The 26,296-nt window shown below is 44.6% G+C and overlaps 2 protein-coding genes across 9 annotated transcripts in view; one reads left to right on the top strand and one right to left on the bottom strand.

The window, feature by feature from the left end:
* Positions 1 to 3,344, bottom strand: part of BBOF1 (basal body orientation factor 1) — a 1,057,902-nt gene extending 1,054,558 nt beyond the window's left edge. For 2 of the 5 annotated variants that reach the window (XR_010601098.1, XM_065595510.1), the window contains exons 1-4: positions 3,035 to 3,344; positions 2,516 to 2,778; positions 1,195 to 1,260; positions 415 to 558 (exon numbers count right to left, since the gene is read on the bottom strand). Coding sequence is in view for 3 of the 5 variants with exons in the window: in XM_065595510.1 (XP_065451582.1) it covers positions 415 to 558; positions 1,195 to 1,260; positions 2,516 to 2,778; positions 3,035 to 3,329 (768 nt within the window). In the remaining 2 variants the exon portion in view is untranslated. Of the gene's footprint in view, positions 1 to 414; positions 559 to 1,194; positions 1,261 to 2,515; positions 2,908 to 3,034 lie in introns of those variants that run through there. The other 3 variants (XR_010601099.1, XM_005301565.4, XM_042858510.2) reach the window with 2 other exon arrangements.
* ENTPD5 (ectonucleoside triphosphate diphosphohydrolase 5 (inactive)) overlaps positions 3,138 to 26,296 on the top strand; it is a 42,543-nt gene continuing 19,384 nt past the window's right edge. For 2 of the 4 annotated variants that reach the window (XM_005301568.4, XM_005301567.4), the window contains exons 1-6: positions 3,138 to 3,276; positions 13,858 to 13,988; positions 14,318 to 14,596; positions 15,251 to 15,330; positions 22,932 to 23,075; positions 23,470 to 23,545. In XM_005301568.4, the coding sequence (XP_005301625.1) occupies positions 14,380 to 14,596; positions 15,251 to 15,330; positions 22,932 to 23,075; positions 23,470 to 23,545 (517 nt within the window). In that variant the 5' untranslated portion in view covers positions 3,138 to 3,276; positions 13,858 to 13,988; positions 14,318 to 14,379. Of the gene's footprint in view, positions 3,277 to 10,581; positions 10,721 to 12,816; positions 13,191 to 13,857; positions 13,989 to 14,317; positions 14,597 to 15,250; positions 15,331 to 22,931; positions 23,076 to 23,469; positions 23,546 to 26,296 lie in introns of those variants that run through there. The other 2 variants (XM_024102108.3, XM_065595527.1) reach the window with 2 other exon arrangements.

Below are 26,296 nucleotides of genomic sequence, written 5' to 3'. Positions count from 1 at the left end.
GGCTGAAGTTGGAAATTATTCCTGTACTAACCAGCCAAGTTCAAAAAACATACTGATTCTTTTTAGGTCAAATAATGCTGACTTTATATGGTCTCCCCCAAATTATATACTAGTTCAGGAACATATAAGTCTGACCAATATAGTGCTTTCTACACTCACAGTAAGCCCTGGTTGCAGTAAACAGTCTAATAAATCAGCCAGGTGCATCTGATGTTCTTTCCATAACAGTCACTCACCATGCCGTAAAGGTGGCAGTATCACTTCTCATATAAATCGTTACAGACAAAGTCATGTAGAGCATGTAGTTAGTACCAGTACAGGTTACCATGCGAATTAACAGTTTTAAATTAGATTGTGTTAGTATTGCTTTCAGGCCATTAAAACATCCAAAATTAACACTTATGACAAACTTACATCTTCCAGTTCCTTCTCCATATGTGCTTTCTTCTTGCGAAATTCTTTTATTGTTTTCAGTTCCAACTGAATTAAGCCAATTTCTCTGGCTTTTTTGCTGAATTTCTCCTCCAGATCCTTCAACTGCGCAGAATAATGTTCTGCCTGCAAATCAGAAATTCTAATCAAGAAGGGAACAAGTCACAACCATTCAACAATATCACTGCAGGAAATGGACAGCCAATGCAAATTAATAACTTTTATGTGCAGAATTTTAAAAAGTCAGTAAATTAATTAGACTTATCACTAGAAGGAAAAGCAACAAGTTGGATAGAATCAAACTACCAGCAAAAGAGGAGGCCTAGAAAGAAATATTATGTTTAGAGCTATCTTTTAATAATATGTCAATTCCCAGTCTGTTCTGTTCCTTGTTATTTTTAGGGATGGATGGGCAAGAGGTCCTTGAAGAGCCTACCTCATGCAATTTATTGCTTAAGGGTGGGGAATAGCAGACTTCTGTAGTCTGCAAATTAGACATGTTTCTGTTGTATCTCTGCCCACACTTTATCTATAGGTATTATTACTGGTATCTGAGATAGCAAACCACACTCACAGCTAGAAAGGCCTTGTATAGTCCCCACCCCACTTCTCTTTTGCAGGTTTTTTCCTCATGCCAGGGGTTTACCTCAAAACCTTTACTGCATATCAACTCTTTCTAACTTGCTCATCTTACTATAACCAAAACCACTGCTCAGCCTGCTGTGAAGGCCTCGTTCTGAGGGAAAAGAAAAGTTCACTCACCACTTTCTCATTCTCTTCTTGGGCCTGCTGCTTCAAATCTGCCAGCTGTTGCTTCAGTTTTGCAATCTTCACAAGATGAAAATAGAGAAGCCATCATCATGGGGAAAACTCAGTAGGTATTCACCCACAAAAGCTCATGCTCCAAAACGTCTGTTAGTCTATAATGTGCCAAAGGACTCTTTGCTGCTTTTACAGATCCAGACTAACATGGCTACCCCTTTGATACTCTCTCCCATTTGTTTACCCCTCCTCAAGCCTCGTTATGGGATCACATCAAGAAAGCTACAGCAACACAGAAAAGGCCTCTCATTTATAGGATTTAAGTGGGGACTGTGGGGGAGGCTGTGTCGGACTGTGTACGCTGACCTTACACTGATTCTGTGTTGGCAGAATTCCTCATAGGCCACTGCAGCCCCCATTATGCCACTAGAGCAGCATATGGGGCCACAATGGGACCCCAGAATCAGTCCCCCGCTTCTTGTACTGTATGTTTGGAGTTGAGGCTCTTTGACCTGCCCACTCTCTCTTACTGAAGAAACCCTTATAAGTGTCAACAGGGGAGCAGAAAAACCCAATCACTGTGGCTGATATTGGAGAAACTCAGAACAAAGTTACACAGATATTGTAAAAACACTCCTGGTCTCAGGAGCAAATGTGCATCTAGCTTTGACTTCACATATTTAAAATATGGCCTGCAGGTGTCAGAAGAGGCTGACTATTGCTGGTCCTGCCAAAGGCGGTCTAATGCAGGGAAGATAACTCATTAACACTGTACATCTGCTTTAAATATTTGGGCAATTCTGGATCCAGTTACTTTCACTAGGAAACTTGTCCATATTTCCAAACTAGAAAATTGCAGCTTCCTCCAGTGAAAATGTTCCAATGAAAACAGTAAAGATGCACATCATCCATGCCAAGCATCCTGTTTTGGATGTGCTCAGCTCACCCTGTCTGCTTACAGCATCCGCCGAAAGCATAGTGCGACTGGCAGATTGTTGCACCTTTCCCACAATGCTCATCAGAGCTGCCTGGAGCATGTGCAGAATATGTGTGGTATATAGAAGATGATACTACCTGTGAGCCATTTTTGATTTGTTCTATCAGCTGCTTCAAAAGGCTCTTATGCTGCATGTGCACCATGAGCAGCAGGTCCTATGGTCACCTCACATTTGCTGGTGACATTGTGGAGAGTCTGCGTCTCCCTCTAAACCTGCTGTCAAGACATCCATCGGCCTGCAGGCTGCTACACCGCCACCTTTGGTGTGGATGCTCAGAGGGGTGCAGGGAGTGGTGGACAGGTTTCTTGGTTCTCTGCACATACCTGCTCTTCTTTCTCCACATCCTGCTTCTTGAGAAAGCTGATCACCTCAACTGTGTCCTTCTCCAGCCGGTGCTGCTGCCATGCCAGCTCCTCGTTGTTCCTGGCCAGCGTACGTGCAGCCTCGCGATACTCGGCCCGGGAGATCTCGGTCACCTCTAGTCGGGCTTCCCATAGCGCTGCATTGGCCTTGGCCCGCTCAGCCTCAGACTCCTTATCTACCTTCGACTCAGCCTTGCCCCCCTTCTTCGGCCTGTGAGGAAAAGCTGAGGCACATGGGTACCCCGAGGCCCCTGGAACTCCCACCCCTCTGGGACCCCATGGCCAAGGACTCCCTCTGCCCTCTCCTCCCTCTGCCCTTCCCTCCCGCATTGCCTGGTTACCTGCTCCATTATCTCCCTATCCCCCCCCCTTACCTCCTCCTTTCCCTTCCTCCCCCCCCCCCGCTCCGCCCTCTGCCCTTCCCCCGTTACCCTGGTTACCTGCCCCCTCATCTCTCCACTTCCCTCGCTTGCCAGTTACCTCCCGCGCTTCGCGCCTTTCCCCTTCCGCATCTTGGCCCCGGCGGGAAGTTGCGGGCGTCGATTCGCAGCACGGATCCGTCTCTACGGAATCTTTGTGACAAGAGCTCGCGGCGACCTGTTACTATGGAGACTAGAAGGCGGGGACTAGTGACGAGATAAGTATGCGACCGTGATGTCAAGTGCGCTGACGTGACACGCGGCACCGGCGAGATGTGGGGTCCCGAGCGCACCGGCGAGGCGGTGAGTGCAGACCCTGGGAGCGCGCGGGGAGAGTGACACTGCCCCCGTCCCATGGACTGGAGCCTCCTGCGCGGACCCCGAGCCTGCCTGGCTCCCACACAGAGACCCCGGCTCCCTTTGCCCCGCGCAGAGACCCCGCCCGGCTCCCCCGAGACCCCGCAGAGACCCAGCCCGGCTCCCGCCCCCCTTCCCGAGATCCTCGCTCCCCATAGACCCAGCCAGTTCTCACTTCCCTCACCCTTCCACTGTACGCACACCCTGCGCCATCCAGAGACCCTCTGCTCCCCCTATACCCATTGCCTCCTTTTATCAGATCTTCTCCTGCTCCCTCCCTACCCGCTCCATCCTTGACCTCCACAGCTCACTTTGTTTCTCCCCATACCCACTCCTCTCATACCCCCTGTTTACCCGATGGAGACCCATCTGCTTCCTTCATTTAAAACTTCTGCTCCCCATACTCGTCCTTTGTCTCTGCCCCACTATGGAAACCTTGTGCTCCCCATATACTTACTCTTGCTCCCAACACATAGATCCCCTCATTTGCCCAGATTCTTGCCCTGCCCACAAAGATCTGCTGCTGCTCCCCCCCCCATCACAATAAATTCCTCGTTGCCTACACAGATCACTATGTTCTCTCCCCGCCCCCCAAAAATCCATCTTCATACCTTCATCCATCTCAGCCCTCCACACAGCTATCTATCCCCCTGCTGCTCCTTGCTCTTCCCCACCAATCCCCATACTCTCTGTGCCCATATTTGCCTCTGGAATCATCCAAGGTTGTGGGGAAAAAAATATTTTTTTCCCCTCCAATTTCTTTATTGCTCTGAAATATTTACAGGAACATAACACAAGTCTGAAAGCTTTTTGACACTGGAAATGTTTTGCTCTAACTTCAAACTGTGAATGAAAGCTAACTATTTAAAAAAGTTAAAAGAAAAATTATGAGACTGTCATAATTATGAGACTGTTCTTCTTAGGCCTATCAGGAAACCGTGGGTTATAGATTAGCCTAGGGAAGGAGGAATGGGTGGAATGCCCACTCCACTTCTAAAATGACCTTAGCATCCATAACCTCTTCATATCTTGCACTGTCCAGCTCCTGGCTCTCATAGAGACCTGGATCCCTTTGACACTGCTTCTGCAGCTGCCCCATCTTACCGAGGCCTCTCCTTTTCTTACACTGATTTCCCAGGATCAGAATATGTTGGGCTTCTTTCTGATTGCTATTTCCCCTATATCTTCCCTCTTCTCACTCTTTCTCTTCCTTTGATTAACACTGCATCTGACTCTCCTCTCCTCTCCCTCTTCATGTTGCTATCATCTACTCTCCACGCCTCTGTCCCATTGCAAGTCTGCCCTGCCAACCCCCAGTCCTGGCTCACCCCCGAAGTCTGTTTCCTCTGATCCAGCTCTCACGCTGCAGAGCATCTCTGGTAGAAATCCCATGACCAGACTGACTTCCTCCATTAGAAATTCCTTCTGTCTTCTTTCAATTCTGCCATCTTCCCAGTTAACAATTCTACTTCTCCAACTTAATTGAATTTCATATGTGGAATCTGAGCTGCCTTTTAGCCCTTTGACTCTCTCAGCAAACCCCCTCCACTTCTGTCTGTACAGGATCTTGCTGATTTATTTCAGGAAAAAATTGACAAAGTATGATGTGACTTTCCCCCACCCTTTTGCTTGCCTTCCCTTACCCCCCTCCTCCCCTGAACACTTTCTTCCTTCTCCCTGGTCACAGATGCAGAAGTTAACATGCTTTAGTGTCTTCCATCTTTTTAAAAAAAAAACTATCCATGATCACACTTGCCTATTCAACTACTGCTCAATCTCCCTTTTATCTCTGAGCTCATTTGATGCCCTGTTTACAGTTGCTGCTGGAGTTCCTCTTCTCTAGTTCTGTCTTAGAGGAAGCCAGAATGAAGAGGATCTATCATTCAACTGAAACTGTTCTCACCAAAATCTCTAATAACCTCTTCTTATTCAAATCTCAGAACCAGTACTCGATCCTCATCGATTTGTCAGCCACCTTTGATACAGTTGACCATGCAGCTCTTCTTTAAATCTTGTCCTCCCTTGGTTTCTGCAACTCTGTCCTCTCCTGGTTCTCCCGCCTCTTTAATCACTCCTTCAGTGTTTCCTTCAGAGTATCCTCCTCATCCACCCTTCACCTTTCTGTGACAATTCCACAGGGTCCTTGGTCCCTTCTCTTCTTCCTCTGCACCTTATCTCTGGATAATCTCATCCGCAAACACAGATTCAACTACCATCTCTATGCAGGTGGCTCACAGATCTGCCTCTCTACTCCAGACCTGTATCCCTCTGTTCAAACTAAAATATTAGCCTGTCTCTCTGATTTCTTCTCGTGGATGTCTGTTAGCTCAAGCTCAACATGGCTAAAATAATGGACCTTATTATTTGCAGTAATAAAGTTCATTATTACTTTTACGTGATTTTCTGCTGTCAGCCAGGGGCTCAGAGTGGGGGCCCCTGCTGTTGGCCGCCCAGGGCTGAGAGCGGGGGCTCCCACTATCGGCCGTCAGGGGCTGAGAGCCGGAGCTGAGAGGGGGGCTCCCGCTGTCAGCTGCTTGGGGCTGAGAGCGGGGGCTCCCGCTGGCTGGGGCTGAGATCCGAGACCTGGGGCTCCCACTGTCAGCGCCATGCACAGCGGGGCTCCCGCTGTCAAAATTGCGGTGGAAGCCTAATATTGCAGAATCAGCAATTTCTGCAATATCGCAAGTTAAGTGGGGCCTTATGCACCACCCTTTTCTCTGGCCTTGACAAATTCATTCTTACTCCATTCGTATCCATTCAGAATGTTGCTGCAAAGATGGTTCTTCTAGCGCCTCACTTTGACCATGCTACCCCTCTCTTTGCATCCCTCCACTGTTCCCTCCTTCTCTATCACATTAAGCAAAAGCTACTTGTCTTAATTTCAAGGCCTTTCATGGCCTATCCCCATCCTACCTGTCATTTCTTATTCTGTATCAAAAGGTCAACTCCCATGATGCCAGCCTCCATCACCCACTTGTTAAATATTCAAACAAGCACCTTCATGCTTTCTTCCATGTTGCCCCATGCTTGGGAGAAACTCCCCATAAACCTCTGCAAATACATTTAATTGTTCTCCTTCAAATCCGTCCTTAAAATCTCCTTTGCCATCATGCCTATAAAACACTTGACAGTGGTCTTTGTGCTGTGTTTGTATAGTGCCTAGCACAATGGGGTCCTGATCCAAGATTAGGGCTCCTAGACACTATGGTAATACAAATAATAAAGATAGAGTGTGGGTGGGAAAAACTGCTATTGGGTATTAAAAATGGGAGTAAGTGGAGCTCTAAACTGTCTGAGGAGGCTTAGTTTGCCAGAATCTAGAACTTTCTAGATTCTGTCAAACAAAAGTAGAGCTGGCTAGTTCATCTGTTGGGGTTTTTTTTTTTTTTTTTTTCAGTCTTTAGATTAGTGTTGAATTCACTAGATGTTTGTCATTCTGACTATAGTAAATGTGGAAGTTTCTGGTCAATATTGCATACAGATGACAAGTGTCTATTCATTACCAAATACCAGTATATGAATTTCTTACTCAACATACCTAAAGTTGAAGTGGTAGAAAGCAAGTTATTGATTTTTACTGAAATGATTACATTCTTATAAAGTAAAAAGTAAATGTTATTAAAAAGTTGTAAATGACAATATACAAAGAATTCTTGCTCGTGTGAGAAAATCGGTTTCTTCAAGACTAAATACATCATTGAATGAAATTTTGTCTATAGGAGTCAGCAGGAGAGTAGAATATTGAGGTTGCTGAGCCTGCAATTGAGACACTTTTGGTGCTATCATCATTGAAATGTAACTGCAATTTATTAACCGTATTATAGTAGCAATTTGTCCTTGTTCTACACATTCCAGCAGCACTTTAATATCAACTTCTTTGAGAGGCAGTCGGGTTTTTTTTAACATCCTAAAAATGGCAAACAGCAGTTGGTGATTGTGCCATAAAAACAACTGAGTCTCAAAGTTTCAAGCCTTCTTGTGTGTTACCATCACTTTTAATGTAGCAGAAAATGAACAATTTAAAGAGTGTAGCATAATATGAACAATTTAAAGAAGTGATTGAAGCACTTCTCATTGAATATTCTGGAACAGACAGGTCTGCTATTAGATGTTACAAGTGCAGGGGGAGAGGAAATTTAAAGGAAGGGCTAAAAGAATAAACAGATATTATGGAAGGTGATTGATCAGACATGTAAATGATCTAATAAGTAACAAACAACCATACAGGGAAAAATGTTCCTGCTTAATGCTATTGATTCCACATCGGAAACAAAAACCACAGAATATTGTATTCAAGTTGCTGAAGATGCCATCCAATAGAATACTGAGAAAAATAAGTCAATGACATTTTTGTCATTTGTTCTGACAGTAAAAATGAAATGATTGTACTAAGACCTCATCCTTTCATCCTAAATTTTTGACACATGGTTGTTCAACACCCTGTTTAGCAATTGGTGAGAAAGAAATAATGCCAAGCACTAAGGCACATTATGGAAGTCCAAAAAGTCTGTAGCCATAATGTCACCATAATGGTTGGTTGATTGAAAAAAGAGGATTGATGTTGCAGCTTCCCAGTGGCACTCGTGGAACACTTAGGAAGATTGTGTCTATATTTGCATCCAATTACCATAGATATGCTGATATTTCCACTCAGTACAAGGAAGACTGAACAAAACAAAGCATGCATTTTACACAACAGGGGACTCTGTAAGGAGGCATTACATTTATAAAAACAAATTAAGGTTCTATTGGGACAGAAATCAACAGATTATAGGCAGATGAGACTGCTGTTGCAATCTCAGTGGAAATCTATCTTGATCTAATTAACAAAATTGAAATCCCAATAGGACACAATTTATATAAAAAAAAAAAAAAAAAAATTGAGCCCTGGTACAGGAAGAAGAGGCTGAAAATGGCTGCTAGAACATAATTGTGAGTTTGTTCCTTTTCTTCTAGCATTTAAAATTGAAGATCCAGAATTGTACCTAAATCTACATTTGCAAAGAAAGTTATCACTTTATTCAGATGACTTGTCTCGCAGTTTGGAATATATTGGCTGCTGGCGTAGCACTGCAGTTGCATGTCATTTTCACCCACAACATTTAAAGTCCAAAATTATTTCAGCGCTAGTAACGCTTAAAAAGGCTAACGGATGCAAAATTCTGGCAGTAAAATCACAGAAGAAGGAACTGTTGAATTCAGAATCAATAATTTTAAAAAGTTCTGCACTTCTGTGTGACCAGCTCAGCATCAAGAGAGCACTTCTTTCCTACATTCTCATGATTCTGGTTAAAATTTCATCATGAGTTATGTGCTGAAAAAGTAAATACACGGGTAAAAGTGTATTTCTATCTAAAGTCATATACATGAAAGTTCTAGGAATAAAAGTTAGGACTCTGGGAACTTGATTTTGCTTACAGAACTGCAGGCATTTCATTTTGGACAATGTGGGGCTTCCAGGAGTGCTGAAACAATTTTTATAGTGTGGGTGCTGTGGATGGAAACGATGTATTTGGTGTTTGTTGTTACAGTAGAACCTCAGAGTTACAAACACCTCTGGAATGGAGGTTGTTCATAACTCTGAAATGTTCATAACTGAACAAAACGTTATAGTTCTTTTGTAAACTTTTGAAAGAACATTAACTTAATACAGAAGAAAAATGCTGCTTTTAATCATCTTAATTAAAATGAAACAAGCACCTTGTCAAATCTCTTTTTAAACTTTCCCTTTTTTTAAGTAGTTTACATTTAACACTGTACTATACTGTACTTGCTCACTTTATTTTTTATTTTATTTTTTTTGTCTCCGCTGCTGCCTGATTTTGTATTTCCAGTTCCAAATGGGGGGGGTGATTGACCCGTCAGTTCGTAACTCTGAGGTTCTACTGTACTACTTCAAGCCAATGGGTGCAGCAGCACCCCCAACACCTCTAGTTCCAGCACCACTGATGGCTTCTCATGTTGGAGAAATAAGTGTACAAAGTGAATCACTTAGTTTCTGCCTTTTGTTTCCTAATTTATTTATTTTTGGGGTGTGTGGGGGGGTGGCGGTTTTGGTGTATCTGGGATGTTTCTGTAGCATTTATTATCCCTTCTCTTCCTTCCTTCCTTCCCTCCCCCCCCCCCAATCAAATTTGGACTTTGGATGGAGGGCCTCTCCCCAATGTCATTAGAATGTCAGAGCTCTCATCACAACAGTCTGGGATCCCACATGCTCCTCTGCATGGTATACATGGAGATATGAATGAGACTTCCTTGCCCTGTGATACTGTGATGGGCTGTATAAGCCCCACATTGGGGAATCAAGAGTTAAAGACCAGTTCTCAGTCTAGGCAGAAGGAGGAAGGGAGCAGTCCTATGCTGTTGGCCCCTGCGGAGAAGTCTCAGGAGCTCCAAGTTGTCAGAAGCAACCCCCGTTGCCGAGTCACCAGAGGCTCCAATGGAGACCAGGAACGACAGGCCGCAATTGAAGGAGAAGAGCCTCTCCATTGCTGTGAGGCAGAACGCCCCTTGGGAGTCCATAAGAACACCTTGTGGTGGCTTTGGAGGGGCAGAGGCTGCGGTAGGAAGTGACCTACGGAGCAGGCTTGGTAGTGTCATTTCCTAGGCTACGTATCCGACTTGCCAGTCACAGGGCCCTGGGTTTGAACCTGCTCAAGCCGGGAGGGCCCAAGTTTCCCTACAACCCCACAGACAATCCCATCTCTCCCCTCACCCCCAACAGATACTGCTGAGGTTTCCATGTGACAGAGCTGAAATAAGGTTCTGCTTTGCAAGCTCTGTTGTCCTGGGACTTCCTGTTCCATCTTGACTCTGGGGCAACCTTGTTCCTCCCTCCACTGTTCTGGCTCTTCAGCATCTAAGTATACAGCTGAACTCATTTTGCCTCAATGCTTGGTTGTACTTTAAATTTTCTTTCATTTTAATATATAAATCTGCCCTGTGCTGATCTTACTACAGGGGTTTGTGGCTGGTTGTGGTTGTTTCCAGCTTCTATAATGACAGGCTCAATTTTGGCAGAGCTAATGCTGTTGAAATGAACTTTCTGTCAATTTTGTTAAATGTTTTACTAATTTATTGATCTCAGTTGAATATTTAAGCTGTCTGGAACCTTGTACTTATCTGGCTTAACTAAAGACCTATGCATGCTTGTCAGCACTAGATCAATGATAAACCCAAACTCATAAAGAACAGCTAGCATGAAATTTCATGTGCCTCCCTGGTCGAATAGCTTGCGTGATAAATAGTCCAGTCATCTTAGCTGAAAGCGAAGGTGAAGAAGGGGTGAGTGCAGGCTCAGTCTTAGCTGTCGCAGCTTCCCAGCTGTTGTAAAGCTACCTATCAGAAAGGAGCAGTTGCCTAAATCTTGCCTCAGGACTCGCAGCCTCAGGTGTGTGGCTAACATACTTTGCATTTCATACTACAAATAATTATTACTGCCATCTGGGGTAGGCAGGTAGCAAGCTGAGATTCCTTCTGCTGATCTGCTTATTATACCTTCTAAAATTGAACATTCAGTCTGTGCAAAACATGTTAGTATTACTGTTTATCCTGTCTGCTTTCTCTCCCCTCTGTTTTGTTTCACCCCACTTGTTGCACCTTGTCTTAAACGAAGATTGTAAACTCTTTGGAGCTGAAATTGTCTTTTACTCTGGCTGTACAATGCAAAGTGCAATGGGGCCCAACCAAGGTGCAATACAAATAATAATTAATCCCAAGATTAATGCTTTTGTCAACCTAGAGGAGACCATTTGCTTAGACCATGAGCTGACCTAAACATCTGGAGAGCCCCGACCACAAGCCAAAATTCTAATGAAGCAATGGGACAAAGTTAGATATGCCTTGTGTTGGGAAATAGCCATCCTTTGGGCTAGTCATTAGCATAGAAGCAGACACACACACCCTGAAAAGTCTGCAAGATTATCAAATGGCCCTATATCCATATTCCTATGGAATATTTGAATAAACTATTCATAGAATGAGCTGGGGGAGAGGTTACACCAATAGAAGTCCATGCAAGTTTAAAAGTGATTTGAATTTAAAAAAACTGGAAAATACATTCCTGATTCTTAGTACCTAATCTCTCCCTAGGTTTCTCCAGGAGAGGTGATTTACAACTCTGCCCCAGACTTCTCCCTCTGCTCCTTCCTTTAACTCTCTTGCTCCTACAACCTCCCCTTAACCCTTCCCCATCTGCTACCACCCTTCTCCATTCCCACTTTCTGTCTTGCTTTCCCCAACTCTTCCACCACCTCTCTCTTCTTACTCTCTCCTTATCCTTTTTAAGACTGTCCAATTCCCCTCTACTGAAGTGCCACTGGGCTGTGAGCATTCCACACCACTTAGCAGAGAGGCTCAAAGTTGCTCTGGCCTGGCAGCACTTCAGTGAGGAGTGAGGGAAGAAGAGTTGACCGATTTAATTTGGGGGGTGGGGGAGGAGAGCATGGAGAGGCATGGAAAATTGGGAAGGTAAGGAGAGAGTAGATGAGTAGGGAGATGCTCAAGGAAGAGGTTTAGAAAGGAGCAGGTGGAAGGGAAGGGAAAGGCTCATCTACCAGAAAAAAATGACAATAGCCAAATAGTGTTAATGAAGGAAATTAGTGGATTATTTCTAGGAATTACACAAGGATATAGGTATCACATTTGTCTGTGATGTAATCCAAAGCCTCCACAGTGTGGCTGCATCAGAGCTATGACCTGAGGCAGGTGCATGGTTTTATTTGTAATTCCTTTCAATAAATAAAATAGTCCTGAGCTGTATTGTGCTAGGATAGCACCACAGCTACCGACCAATCAAAGAGCAGCATTTCCTAATGTGACTTTATATCATATTACGCCCTGGGCACAGAGCAGCTCCTCATATTCTCTCTTGACAGAGGCAAGAGTCAGGTAAGGATCCTTACAGGAGAAACAGACACTGGAGCCAGAAACAGGCAAGGATCCACAGGGTGACCAGTGCAGGGACGAGGAGCAGGCAAGACTCTCAAGCACAGTAGATGGACATGCACACAAGTGAGGTGTGAGGTGGACAAACAGGTCCAGGAGGAGGGTGTGAGGGAGGATCTTGAGGTGGATGAGTTGTGTTGATGTGATTTATATGCTAGGCAGGGGTTCTCCCAACACACTTTTTGGTGGCCTCCGAGTGCAGCCACCAACTCTTGCTGGTTGCCATGCTGACAATTTTTCCTAAAATAATTAATTAACTTTAGAAAAAACAAACAAATATGCACATATACATGTCCAAATCATTGTAATTTATTTATGTAGGGCTTTTTCAGACTCAGTAATAAAAATAATGTACAGTGGTCTCTATTCTTTACTAGACCTAAACAGAATAGAACACAAATAAGGTGCTTTGCATGTTCTTGTCTTTTTGTTGTTTGTTTCTTTTGCTTTTTTGGTTGCTTTTAAAAAAAACTTGCTAGATAGTAAGTCTGCTGCTGTGAAAAGTGATCTTTGTATGTTTGTTAATCTCACTTTTCACAGCAGACCTACTCAGCTCCGGCAAGCCCTGGGAGAAATTAAGCCCTAGATGGGGAGGTGGGCAGGGAGGCCGTGGAACCCAGGGACGATGGCATGAATGATGAGCCTGGGACCAGAGCCTGCTACCATGTAGATGAAGCCCTCCTGCTGAAGCCTGCCCCACCCTCTGCCCCCGGAAAGTGGGGAATTCACCAACTACCTGCACCTCTAGCATTTGTCTCCCCGGAGGGGGACAGGGCCCAACACCCACCGGTGGCCCTGCGAGAGGGGCCACTGCTCTCTGCCCCCATCACAGCCCAGGAGGCTGTGGCCGCAAGAAAAGCCCCTGGTGGTCCCATACGGCCACGGTGGCCACATTTGAGAAATGCTGTGCTAGGGTACTTTTGTTATATCTGTTTGCAGTGCAACCCTGACAGGGTTCTCTTGGTGTTGCTCAATACAAATAATAAAGACAACTATATTCTTCTCTGTTTGCTTCGATTAAGCACTTGATTAGTGACTGTGTAGTTTCTGTACCTGTGTTTCCTTTGTTAGCATCTCCTTGCAAGACAAGCGTGCAGTCAGGCTTTAATCACAGAATGGAGGATAATAGGAGGGGAAAGCTGCTGAATCTTGATACCTAATGCTAGGTCATGCACTTGGGAGACGGTAAATAATATTGGCATATTATAGGCCATGTGAGCAGTTTTCGTTCTGCGAAAGAGAGGGAGATACCTGGTCAAAGTGTAAAAATAGTTTGTCCTCGTTTGGCTGGTTTTAAGCAGAGAACTTTGTACCAAGAGGGGAGAATAAACAACTGACTTGTAGGCAAAAAGCCATCAGAGATGTTTGAACACTGAGAGGGGGCTGAGAAACTGGGGCCAGGTGCGTGTCACCATTTAGTCTCCCTTTCTACAGCACAGATCCCTCTTGGTGACCACTGTGCCACTTGCAGTCTATGCTCTTTACCCTCCCCATACACTGATCTCTCCAAGCAGCTGCCATCAGCCTGAGATGAAATTCTCTTTGTTTGTGGTACTGAATGACATTTTTGTTCTGTGCCAGGCCAGCATCCCATATGTGGATGTCAGGACGGAGAGATCCAGCCCTGAGCTCCGCTTACATACGGTGTGAATTCAGCTGAGGCTTGAGCTGTCAGGAAAGTCCCAGGAGTGTAAATCTGATCCGGAGCCCAGGTGAGAGAGATGGTTCTGTGTACAAAGTCAAGATTAGGTATCCTGGGACTCAGTTTTTAAATGCTCCATGCAGATGTCTGCAGCAACAGAGAGGAGCCTTTATTCTGAAAGAGCAAATTAGTCAAGTGCAGTTGCAGCACTTACAGGGAGAGCCCCTGTCTCTAGTGTAGGGATAGCCGGGAGCACCTGTCCTTTGGGTGGAGGCAGTCAGGATGGACACCTTCCTTTTTTAAGGGTGGGTAGCTTCTGTGCTGGGCAGATTCCTTAAAACAGAGGTATGAAGGAGAAAGCTGTTGGTAACCAACCTCTGTTCTTGTTTCACTCTCCAGGAGCTCCTGCAACTCTGTGAACGCTGATCCATACTCCAGCTGCCCCAAGGTTTCCTTGCAGGATGGCAGCTACCTGGCTCGCCATCTTTCTAATGCTGACCCTTTCCTCTATCTACTGCATTGTTTCCCATCCCAGCCCGGAGATGTGGTTTCAGGGTCTCTTTCCATCTAGCGTGTGCCTTGCAAATGCCCGTACCAACACCTTTTATGGCATCATGTTTGATGCAGGAAGTACCGGGACCCGAATTCACATTTACACCTTTGTGCAGAAAAACCCAGGTAAGGCTGAATGGCAGAATTCCAACAAATAAGGGCATTTCTCAGAGATCCAACCTGCAGGATTCCACACCCTGATCATATTGGCTTAGGCCCTGGCTGCCTTAGAGATGCTTTTCTCCTCATGCACCATCCCGGAGTTTGGGACAGCTGGGGCAGTTCTACTATCAGCCCCTAGATCCAAACTCTGGGTGGTGGTTGTTCTCAGTATGTGGTGGAGCTTCACTGTGCAACTCTCTTCTCTGTTAATCTAACAAAGGCTGGTGAACTTCTGGGCATAGAAGAAAATTCTCAGTTTCCAAACGCTTTAATCTGGGCAGTTGTGTAAGGGGAATAAGTCTCACTGAGGCTTGGATGGCATTTTCATACATTGTCCTTAGGAAACTTGATATGTTTCCTTGTATTGTAACTTGATGTGTTTTTAACAGGTGGTTGATGAATTTGGAGCCCAAGGGGCACATTTTGTTAAATCTTTCCCTGGCAAAGGAGGATCAGTGTTTGTATTGGAAAGGGGTGGTGGTTATCTACAGGGAGATATAGGGGATGGTCACCATCGGTGATGTCATGTGAAATAATCTGGTCCTAAATTTGAAGCTAAAGAGCAGCAGAGCAGGTGGTATAGGCTTTCTCATGCTCTGCTTTGTTTCATTTGTGCAGAGCAGCCTCCAGAGCTGGATGGGGAGATCTTTGAGTCAGTGAAACCAGGTCTTTCTGCTTATGTTGATCAGCCTGAAAAGGTAAGACTTTTCTGGAATCTCCCATGTTGCCTGTGAATAGGTCTTCTCATCTTAATGCCACCTGTAATTTACTTAACATGATTGACTATACCTAATGGTTAGCACAGGGAACTGGGAGTCCAGATTTAAGGGACCTGTTCACACATCTGTCACTGAATGGCTCTTTGACCACAGTCACTTCACCACTGTGCCTTAGTTTTCACCCCCTCAAATGGCAATAATTACACTTACCTACTTCACATGGAAAATGTGAGGTTTGTTTAACTATTTCTAAAGTTCTTTCAGATCCTCTGATTTAGAGCAAAGAATAACTACTATTATTAGAGGTGGAACTTGTATGCTTTCTTAGCAGAGTTCCTATTCCATAGTAATTTAAAAACATGATTTTTGTACTACCAGTATCCATATTCACTCTTTTCTCTGTAACTACACCAAACATGACAGTTAAGTAAATGCTCCATTTTCATTTACTAGTAACTTTCTCAATTTTTCCTTTTGGGCTGATACGTCTCAGTACAAAGGTGAATTTTTTTTCCTTGGGAATTTTGAGGGGAAACAAATCCTGCTTGAGTGTATAGTGGACCAAGAAAGAAAGAAAAAACCTCTTTCCAGCTGTAAAAAAGTTGCTATTTTGTGCATGGAAAACTCTCAGACAAAAGAACTATAAATGTAAACCTTTGTATGCAGCGAGATTTCAGTGAGAAATAGTTTTTATAAGTTTTGGTGGGGGAGAATCAATACTGAATCTCTAAGCCAGGGATCGGCAACCTTTGGCACGCAGCCTGCCAAAGGTTGCCTATCCTTGTTCTAAGCGATATAAAATTCATTTTCAGAAATGCACAGTACAATGTTCTATTACACTTTTAGCTAAGTAATTGCTTCAGGTACTGTGACAATTGGGGAATCTGTATGTACAACTTATGAATTCTGTTTGATATTGGGGGGGCTTTTTATATGTATCTGTGTCAGACTGCAAACTCCGTTTTGGATGTGGGGTTCTTTACCTTCTCTGTTCTCCTATTACTGACATGACGGACTGAAATTCCAAGGTGTTGTGATGCATGACTGACAATAAATTGGGACATTGCTCTATTGAAATACAAAAACCCTAGACCGTGTACTGGCTTCCAACCGGAAGAACTGGCTTGTTGGGGGAGAGATGACCTGGCAATAAAGTCAGCTGAGGAGGCAGATCCACAAGTCACCTGACAGGGATTGGAAGGTTATAAAAGGGCAAGAGCTGATCTCTTTGGGGTCTTGAGCCATTTTCACCAGTTCAAGCTGAGAGAAGCTACTGCAGTAGTCTGATGAGGTAGGGGAAACCATGGCCGCTTGAACACAGATGTTTCACCAAGGACGGCTAGGGGAATGATGAGCTAAAGGGAGAGGCATTGCATTCAGGATGTTTGTTGTTCTCTATATATGCTGTACTCTCTGTATGTTTCTCATGCCTTAAGTAAAGAGCAATGTTGTGTTCAAGTCCTGTGTAAAGTCTGGATTTGGTAGATGCAACAGCTACCATGTGGCCTCTGAAAGAGGTAAACCATAAGGCTCACACCTTTGGATGGAGTTCTGGGACAGGATGTGTTTTAAGTACTGAGTTATCTTTGGAGTCAGCATTGATCCTGAGGGACCTACAGCAAGTGGGCTGCGGGGCTCCATTTCTATGAAAGGGTAACAGACAGAGCTGATGCCCAGGAAATGTGCTAGAGAGGCCGAGGGAGGAAACAGTGTTGCGGTCTACTGAGACCCAGGAAAGCACAGGGAGGAGCGGGGTTTCAGTATATCCCCTCACAGCAATCTGGTGAGCAACTAGATTTGTGATATTGGGGGAGAGAAATGTGATAATTTGGGGGATCTGGCTGTGCCTTATCTGTTAAGTACAGAGCAATGGTATTAGAATTCTCTACACCGTGTCTGTGTGCATTATGTGTTACACCTGTCATGTGGCCCCTGGAAGAGGGAAACCAGAAGTTTCACACCTTTGGTTGGAAATCTGCGAGACCGTGTGTTTAAGCTACAGGGATGTCTAGAGGTGTCAGCGTTGATTCAAGAGGCTAGGCAGTTTGACTGCATAGTTGAGCTTTGCAGCCCAACCCGAATCCAACGGGATTCAACTATAAGTGTCAGGGTCAGGTCGGGTCTGAAAACAACCTGACCCTCCCAGGCTCAGGTTTTGTCATCTCTGATCACTTCCTCCTGCCCTTGGGATTGGCGGCAGCTGCTTACTCTGCTCCTGGCAGTTGCTGCCACCTTGCTGCATTGTGGGTGTGCCATGGAGTCAGTGTGCTAAAGAGTCGTGGTGCTCTTATTCCACGGTGCACACAGCACAGCAAGGCGATGGCAGCTGGCATGAGTGGAGCATGCAGCCATTACCGTGCTTACCTCATGGGCAGGAGGCAACTGGAGATGGATCATGAGCACAGGGCATGGGGAGTTCGAAGCCCTCATCAGGTCAGCCCCCAGAGGCAAGGCAGCAGTGGTGCTGACATAGGTATAGGGCAAAGTGTCATGATTGGGTCGAGTCTGTAAACAACTCGACACTCTCAGGCTCGGTTCAGGTCAGCTGTGGTGTAGTCGGGTTTGGGTCAGGCTTTAAAAATACGCCTGAGCAGATCTCTACCGCAGGGGTCTCCGCTCTCAGGACAGGGTGCTAGATGCAGGGTTGGCACCCCAAGAGTCTGCCTAAGTGCCTGAGTGCTGTTTAGGCTCCAGAGGCTTAAAACCAATGACTGGATCCCGCCCACAGCAGTCTGGTGAGCCACCAGCCAGGGAGCCTGACCGGGTCTGCGACAAGAACAAATAGTTGCTCATCTCCTTAGTGCCTCAGTTAGAGGTCTGCTCGGGCTAATTTTAAAGCCTGAGAGGTGCTGCAACCCTTTGGCATACTCACTCCGTAGCAAGGGTGCAGCAAGGTGGTGGTGGTGGCTGGCAGAAGTGGGCACACAGCAACCACTGCCATGCAAACTCCATGGGCAGGAGGAAGAGATCAGAGACGACCTGACCTAAGCGTCAGATCCCATTGGGTTCAGGCCCTACTTCTGCAGCCCCTAAGAGAGCCAGCCATGCAGAAGCAGTTCCTAATACACAGGCAGCAGCCCCATTGACCCTTTTCTCTGCTCCCATGTTAGTCATCCAGCTCATCTGTAAAAATACAGGTGGCCTGAGCCACTGGTAACACTTCATCTCCACATTGAACAGCAGTGCATTCTACTGGTGAATGAAGAACAGGGAGTGCAGAAGAAAGAAGGAAAGAATTCATAGATTAGAGAACAGACCCAGAAACAGCAGGGGAGGGAAAGAGTGAAAGTGGACAAGAAAAAAAGCAAAAACAAGGTGAACACAAGGTGTGGGGAGGTGGTCAAAGTTGAGCTCCACTAAAAAGGTTTGGGAACCACTGTCCTAGATTAATGAAACATTAAAGTTTCAAGATTAAACATGAAGTTAAGAAATATATATGTTAGTTTCCAGTAACAGTGAGACAGCAGTTTCCCAGGTGGTCTTGAGGCTAAAGCACAGGACTTGGGAGTCAAGAGATCACAGTTCTATTCCACAGATTCGTTGTGTGGCCTTGGTAAAGTAATCTCCTCTGTCTGTGCCTAAGTTTCCTTATCTTAGGTAAACATTCTACTGATTTCAATCTCACAGGATTGTTGTGGGGGTTAATTCATTGTTTGTAAAGGAAGGTGCTAAAAATGGACAAATTATTATTATTTTGAAGACTGAAAAAAAACAAATCTAGTACCAATTTTCTGGTACCTCCCACTTTTCCAAGTCTTTTCAAGGACAGTTGTCAAGTGTCAACTATAAGAGGAAAGTAATTTTGATCTCTGTATCCTGCCTGCCAGACCCATGTTCTATTGTACCCTGCCAAGAACTCACTCCTTAATGTTAAGCTGACAGAATTACAGGTACTTGATTTACCTGTGTATTTCTTTGTTGATTTGAAAATGACTTCATCCCAGAGATCAATACACATGGATCAGTTGTCAGCCCTCTCAAATTAATGTGTGGGCACCTGTGTCCCTCCATTCAGCTTTGAGGAAGAGGAGACTATGACAAGGAGAGGTTGTAAACTTGTGAACTCCACACCCAATTCCAAACAGACTGTACACTCTCTGTAAAGAATAAAAAAAAATCACCTCCTCCTGATGTTTGGCTTTATTATCATAAAGGATCATTAACAAATAACCCTAGGCATGACTGCTCCTACGGCTCCTTTCCCTAATCTGTCTCCCCTCCAGAGGGCTACTTTCACCTTTCTTTAGATTCAGGTGATATTTAATGAATCACAACTGCCTCAGTGAGCAATTAACCTATCAACAGGGTAGGGCAGTTGGAGAATCAGAGTCAGTCCTGAAGTAGGCCGCCAGCATTTCCAAAAATTACACATTGCCAATAATTTGTGGCACAGAATAAGGGGAGTGATAGAGGAATGTCAGACTTGCTTCTCTGTCCTCCATGCATCATTGGCCTTAGACTGTGGGGCCAGTGTAATGGGTGCAGTGGTGACAGCAAATTTATCAGTTTATGCTGCTAAATTCAATGTTACAGGAACTCATCTTCAAGAGAGACCATGTGAGTAGGAAGCTTTAAATCCAAAAAGAGTGAATGGCTTTTTGGATTTATCATAGAATTATAAAAATGTAGGGCTGGAAGGGACCTCGAGAGGTCACCTAGTCCAGCCCCCTGTGCCGAGGCAGGACCAAGTAAACCTAGACCTTCCCTGACAAGTGTTTGTTCAACTTGTTCTTAAAAACTGTTTTGGGGCAAATGTGTGTGCGTGTGTGTGTTTATTCAGTGTGCTGTCCCAGCTCTGCGGAGATAACAGACCTTAATTAAACTTTTCAATAAATTTACAGACTCGGTTTTTAGCAAAGATACCCGGCCCGGTTTATTGTTGACGAAGCACAGTAATAGCACCTGGCAGACTTTACAAGGATACTAAAACATGTATGCTTGTGACAATGGATGCAGCTCAGTCAATGGCGGGACTTTTCACTGCTCCCTAGGCTGGCCAAAAATACTCCCTCTAAGATGCATCTTTATATCCCAATACAAACAAGTTAGTACTGCCCCTTTGACATAGTTAGTTACTGCCTCCTCACGTTGCTAGTTATCACCCATCACCTGGTACATGTTGGTTCAATTAAAACATTTTTATTACGTACTGTTCTCTTGACCTTATCTTTTAGGAGGGGTCAATGTGTTCCTGTTATCCTTGGGGAATGTTTTTGTACCATCCTTGATATCAGATGTTCTGGTACCACTTGATATCGGGATGTGTTTGCATGAGCACTCTGTGACTAGCACTTCTTAGGAGTGTGTTTTTCTGCAATACCAGCCCTGTTCTTGCCAAATTCTGTAAGCAGGTCCTGCCTCAGTGGACACGGAGAACAATTGATCGCTATCCTCTTCATAGCAGCTCCTAACATATTAAAGACTATCAGGTCCCCCCTCAGTCATCTTTTCTCAAGACTAAATGTATCCAGTTTTTTTAACCTTTCTTTATAAACCAGGTTTGCTGTCTTCGATAATTTTTGTAGATTTCCTCTGGGCTCTCCAATTTGTCCACATCTTAAAAGTGTGCCACCCAGAATTGGACACAGAACTCCAGCAGAGGCCTCACCAGTGCAAAGTAGAGTGGGAAAATTATCTCCTGTGTCTTACATATAACATTCCTGCTAAAGCACCCCAGAATATTAGCCTTTTTTTTTTTTTTTTTTTTTTTTTTTTTTTTGCAACTGGATCACAATGTTGACTCGTACTCAATTTGTGATCCACTATAACCCCCAGATCCTCTTCAGCAGTACTACTGCCTGGCCATTTATTCTCCATTTTGTAGTTGTACACTTGATTTCTCTTTCTTAAGTGTAGTACCTTGCACTTTTCTTTATTGAATTTCATCATGTTGCATGGGTCTGAAATCTCTTATTTGTCAAGGTCACTTTGAATTCCTACCCTGTGCTGGAAAGTGCTTGCAACTCGTCCTAGTTTGGTGTCATCCACAGATTTTATAAGCATACTGTCCAGTCCATTATCCAAGTCATTAATGAAAATATTGAATAGTACTAGACTAAAGACAGACTCCTACTGGAACCCACTAGATACATTCCTACAGTTTGTTAGTGAACCATTGATAACTAATGTTTGAATATCGTCTTTCAACCAGTTGTGCTCCCTCCTTATAATAGTTCATCTAGACCTTGTTTCCCAAGTTTGTTTATGAGAATGTCGCTTGGGAATGTGTCAGAAGCCTTACTAAAATCAAGATATATCACATCTGCAGCTTCCCTCCTATCTTCTAGGCCAGTAACCCTGCCAAAGTAGGAACTTTGATTTGTTGTTGACAATTACTTATAACCCTATTATGCTTTAGGTGCTTACAGATTGATTTAGTAATTTGTTACAGTATCTTTCCAGCTATCAAAGTTAGGCTGACTTCTATAATTTTCTGGCTCTTCTTCCCCCCCCCCCCCCCCCCCCCCACCGCCTTTTAAAGATAAGTACTATGTTTGTCCTTCCCCAATCCTCTGGGACCTTACCCAGCCTCCATGAGTTGTCAAAGATAATCACTAGTGGTTCCAAGATTCATTCCGCTAATTCTTTAAGTACCCGAGGTGAATTTCATCAGGCTCTGCTGATTTGAATGCATCTAATTTATCTAAATATTCTATAATCTGTACTTTCCCTATTTTGGCTTCTGTTCCTTCCATCTTCTTGTTAATATTAATTGTGTTAAGTATCTGCTCAAAATCTATCTTTTTTTTTTTTTTTTTTTTTAGTCAAGGTTGAAGCAAAGTGGGCATAAAATGCGTCAGCCTTCGTGATGTCATCAGTAAAGCTACAAATCTTTCACAGAGGTCACGGATTCTGTGGCTTTCCAGGACCTCCATGACTTCTGCAACAGCTGGTGTGGCTGACCCTAGCTCCACCCAAGCAGCTGGGGCAGCACCGGGGCCAGCCGCATCAGCTGCTACTCCGGCAGCCCCAGGCAGCTGGTCCAGGAGCAGTGGTCCGGGAGCAGCAGCGGTGCCCCGGGCCGCCCCCCGCCCCTGGATCAGCAGCATCCCCTGGAATCCCCTCCCCCAGAGTTACAGGGCAGACAGCGACACAACCTCTCACTGGTCTGGATTGCACCCCAGAACATGATAATGTCACTGTATTGAAATCTACAGAGACTCTCTTTGCTCCCTCCCCCTTGCCTCTTCAGTCGGTAATTGTACCAGAGAAACTAGCTGATTTATGTAGCATGACTTCCAGGTTTGTCAGATATCAGACTTTTTCTCCCGCAAATATAAAGCCTAAAATTTCATGCGCAAAGAAACTGCATTTTCTGTCATAAAAAAAAGCTCTGTAAACATGTCTCTTCTTCCCATGCTTAAGGATGCATGTGCCCTCCTGATCTCTCTCTTCCCTAAGTCCCTATCACTGTGGTACCTACTTGCCCTGCTGGCCCTTTGTGTGTGTCACCCTCTGTTGTGGGATATGTACTTTGCCTAGTGTTCTAGGGTGAAGGAGAGGGCTCTAAAGTGACTTTTTTTTTCTGATTGCCCGTCGAAGGGAATAGTGTGAGAGAAACAGCTTCTGTTTATTTTTAGGGTGCAGAAACTGTGAAAGGATTGTTGAAAATGGCCAAAGAAGCTGTGCCACGTAGTCATTGGAAGGAGACCCCAGTGGTGCTGAAAGCTACAGCTGGACTGAGGCTGCTGCCAGAGCCCAAAGCCCAGGCTCTGCTCTCAGAGGTAACCTGAGAGATCTCTGTGCAATAGTATGATCCTTCTTACGGTACCTTTCATAGCTCCCTTCTCCATGCTCTCTGTCATAACTTAGTCCCAACTGTGAAAAACAGCTGTAATTCCATAAGAGTGTATGAGAACTCTCAGTCCTTAAAACCCTCCTGCTGTGGCCTGAGACCCGCCCTGTCTGGATAGAGGCATAAAGGGTGGATGGAGAGGGGCCTAGTATACATCCTTCTTTCCTTCCTAGTGCCCTGAGGAAGAGAAGTCTTTGCCTAACACCACACACTCATGCCTTACTTCCTACTGGTCTGGGGAGAAAGCGGAAGCTTTGTCCAGCACTCCCAGTGGAGAGCAAGGCTCCAGGCCCAGAGAATCTAACCATCTCTCCTTTCCTCAGGTGAGAGAGGTCTTTGAGGAGTCACCCTTTCTGGTTCCAAATAACAGTGTTAGCATCATGGATGGATCTTCTGAAGGTGGGTCTTGGGAAGGAGGAAGTGGGTGAAGACAAAAGGGAAAGAGAAATCACTATGGCAGCCAGAGGAAAGAGAAATGACTTCCAGGATTGAAGGAAAGAACAAAACATTTCTAGCCCAACTCTCAAGCTACTTGAAAACACAGGATCCTTTTGTATTCATGAGGATTTTGACTACTTGGGCAGCTATTGAGCTACAAATGCAGGCGAGCAAAAAGGTCCCGGAGTTCTGTAGATGACACTATGTGATCCAGAATGTAGAGAATCCTACCAGAGGAGACATTTCTGTTTGGCATTGGATGAACAGAAATAGAGTTGGTCCCTGCATCAAAGAGTTTAAAATCAACAATTGAGCAGTTGTCCTCTGATGCAGGTGTGAGTAAAAGTGATGCAGTAATCTACCACGGGTTACTTTTGAAAGGCTATACGATGATAAGTAGTGCAGTATCAAGCTGTAGGGAAGTGTCTAGGAGGAACTGCAGATACTTGTGTTAGTACCTATTTTATTAAATATCTTCATGAATGATCTAGAAAATGGGGTAAAAGACTCGTTAGTGAAATTTGCAGATGACACTAATTTTGGAAACACTGCAAACCACTAATGAGGATATAAAAACAGCACTACTTAACCTGAGAGATACTAGAAACCTTGGCGAATAATATAATAAAATTCATCTTGAAAAAATGCAGCTAATAGAGTAGCATAAAAACAGTCCAAAACACAGAGTTGCAGCAAAACCCAGAGACCCAGGAATGGCTGAAATAGACTATGGGGTTAGAGTGAATAGCAAATTATACATGAGTTTGCGACATGATATAGCTGCAAAAAAGGCCATTATAAAATTGGAGTAGATACACAGAAGTCTCACATCACAGAATAAGGAGGTGAAAAATCTCTCTTTAAGTCGCACTGATGAGACCCATCTGGAAGATTACATTCAGTACTGAGTACTTCATTACTGCTTGAGCTGTGTGAATAACTGATTTTTTGGTTTGCTGGCAATTCCAGAAAGTTTAAAAAAAAAAAAAAAAGTTTTGGGCCAACCTGAAAATGAAAATTTTTCAAAATGTAAACGTATCAAAAAGTCAGGGGAAAAAATCACTTTGGGTCAAACAAAATGATTGAAACGTTTCATTTCCATTTTGAGCCTTTTTCAAATAAAATTGAAGGAAATTTCAAAACCAAATCAATTAAAATTGAACAAACAAAAGGTTTTGTTTAAAAAATGTTGAAACATTTTGATCTTTTTTTCAGAATTTAATTTTTTTTTATTTTGACCAAAACAATGCAGCAAATTCAACATGAAATTGAGAAATGTTTCGGTCAACCCAAATCTGCATTTATTTATTTATTGCGCTCTTCCCCCCTCCCCCCCCCCCCCCCCCCAAAAAAAAAAAGTTGAAAAATTTTGCCCAGCACTAATTACCACTAATATAGTAATAATTTGGGGAGTTCTGAGAAGAGCAGAAAAAAATAAGGGAATTGAAGGGACCTATTTATGAGGAAAGATTGAAAGAGGCAATGCTGATGTAAGAGACCATGAGCATGATCAGTCTATAAGTATTTGAAGGAAGGACATAAATTATTAGTGCAATTCATAGTGTATTATTAGGGGTAATGGGATGTAGCCCTTGAGAATGTGCTGTAGGGCAGTGGTCTCCAAAGTGGGGTGTGCGCACCCCAGGGGGTGCGCAAGACTATCCATTGGGGGGCGCGGCAGGAGGAGTGCTGCCGGGGGGGGGGGGGGGGGGAGGGCATCCGGAGGAGGGAGGGAACAAGCAAGTGGGAGAGCTGCCCCCCTGCAGGCAGGGGCACCCGGAACGCAGGTGCTTTAGGGGCTGCAGGGCCCTGGGCTAAGGGGGCCCCGGGGCCCTGCCCTGCAGCTCTAAGGCCCGTTTCGGAATGCAGCCCTGAGTCATCCGGCCCATGGAGGAGCAGGGGCAGCCGTACAGCCAGCAGCCAGAAAGAAGCTGCGCTTTCCTCTTCAAAGCCGGCTGGAGAGAAGCAGCGCTTTGAAGGGGAAAGTGTTGCTTCTCTCCAGCCGCTGGCTGTGCGGCTGCCCCTGCTCCTCCTGAGTCCTCTGGCCTGTGCTCGCAGGGACGCATTCCGAAAGGGGCTTTAGAGCTGCAGGCCAGGGCCCTGCGGCCCCTAAAGCCCCAGCGTTCCGGGTGGCCCTGCCTGGGGGGGGGGATGGGCGGGCAGTTCCCAGAATTGTGGCAATGGGGGCGGTGCCGCACTGCACAGAGCCACCTGCACAAAACAGGAGCTGCCCCAGGTAAGTGCTCTGCACCTCCTGCCTGCCCCAGCCCTGAGCCTCCTCCCGCACCCCCACTCTGAGCGCCCTCCTGCACCCTAACTCCCTCCCAGACCCCGCATCCCCACTCTGAGCCCTCTCCCGCATGCTAACCCTAATCCAGCCCTTCGAATCACTGTATCACAAAGTGTTAAACCAAGATTTTCAGAAATAATGAAGCATATTCAATCACATTGCTCTCACTAAAAAATATTAATTTGTTTTGTGAGAGCAAAAAGGTTTTTTGTACGTTAATAAATAAAATACAATAAATTATTTTTTAAATATTGTTTTTCATCTTTCTCATCCTTTTTTAATTTCTATTTTTGTATGTTTTATAATGTACATAATATATTAGTATAGTAGTACATGTATATAATTTATACATAAATAAATTACATATATCGGGTGCGTGCTCAAAAATTTTTTACTGATAGGGGTGTGCGATCAAAAAAGTT

The sequence above is a fragment of the Chrysemys picta genome, chromosome 4, assembly GCF_011386835.1.
Source record: "Chrysemys picta bellii isolate R12L10 chromosome 4, ASM1138683v2, whole genome shotgun sequence".
Lineage (NCBI taxonomy): Eukaryota > Metazoa > Chordata > Testudines > Emydidae > Chrysemys > Chrysemys picta.
This window is presented reverse-complemented; position numbering and strand designations above follow the sequence as displayed.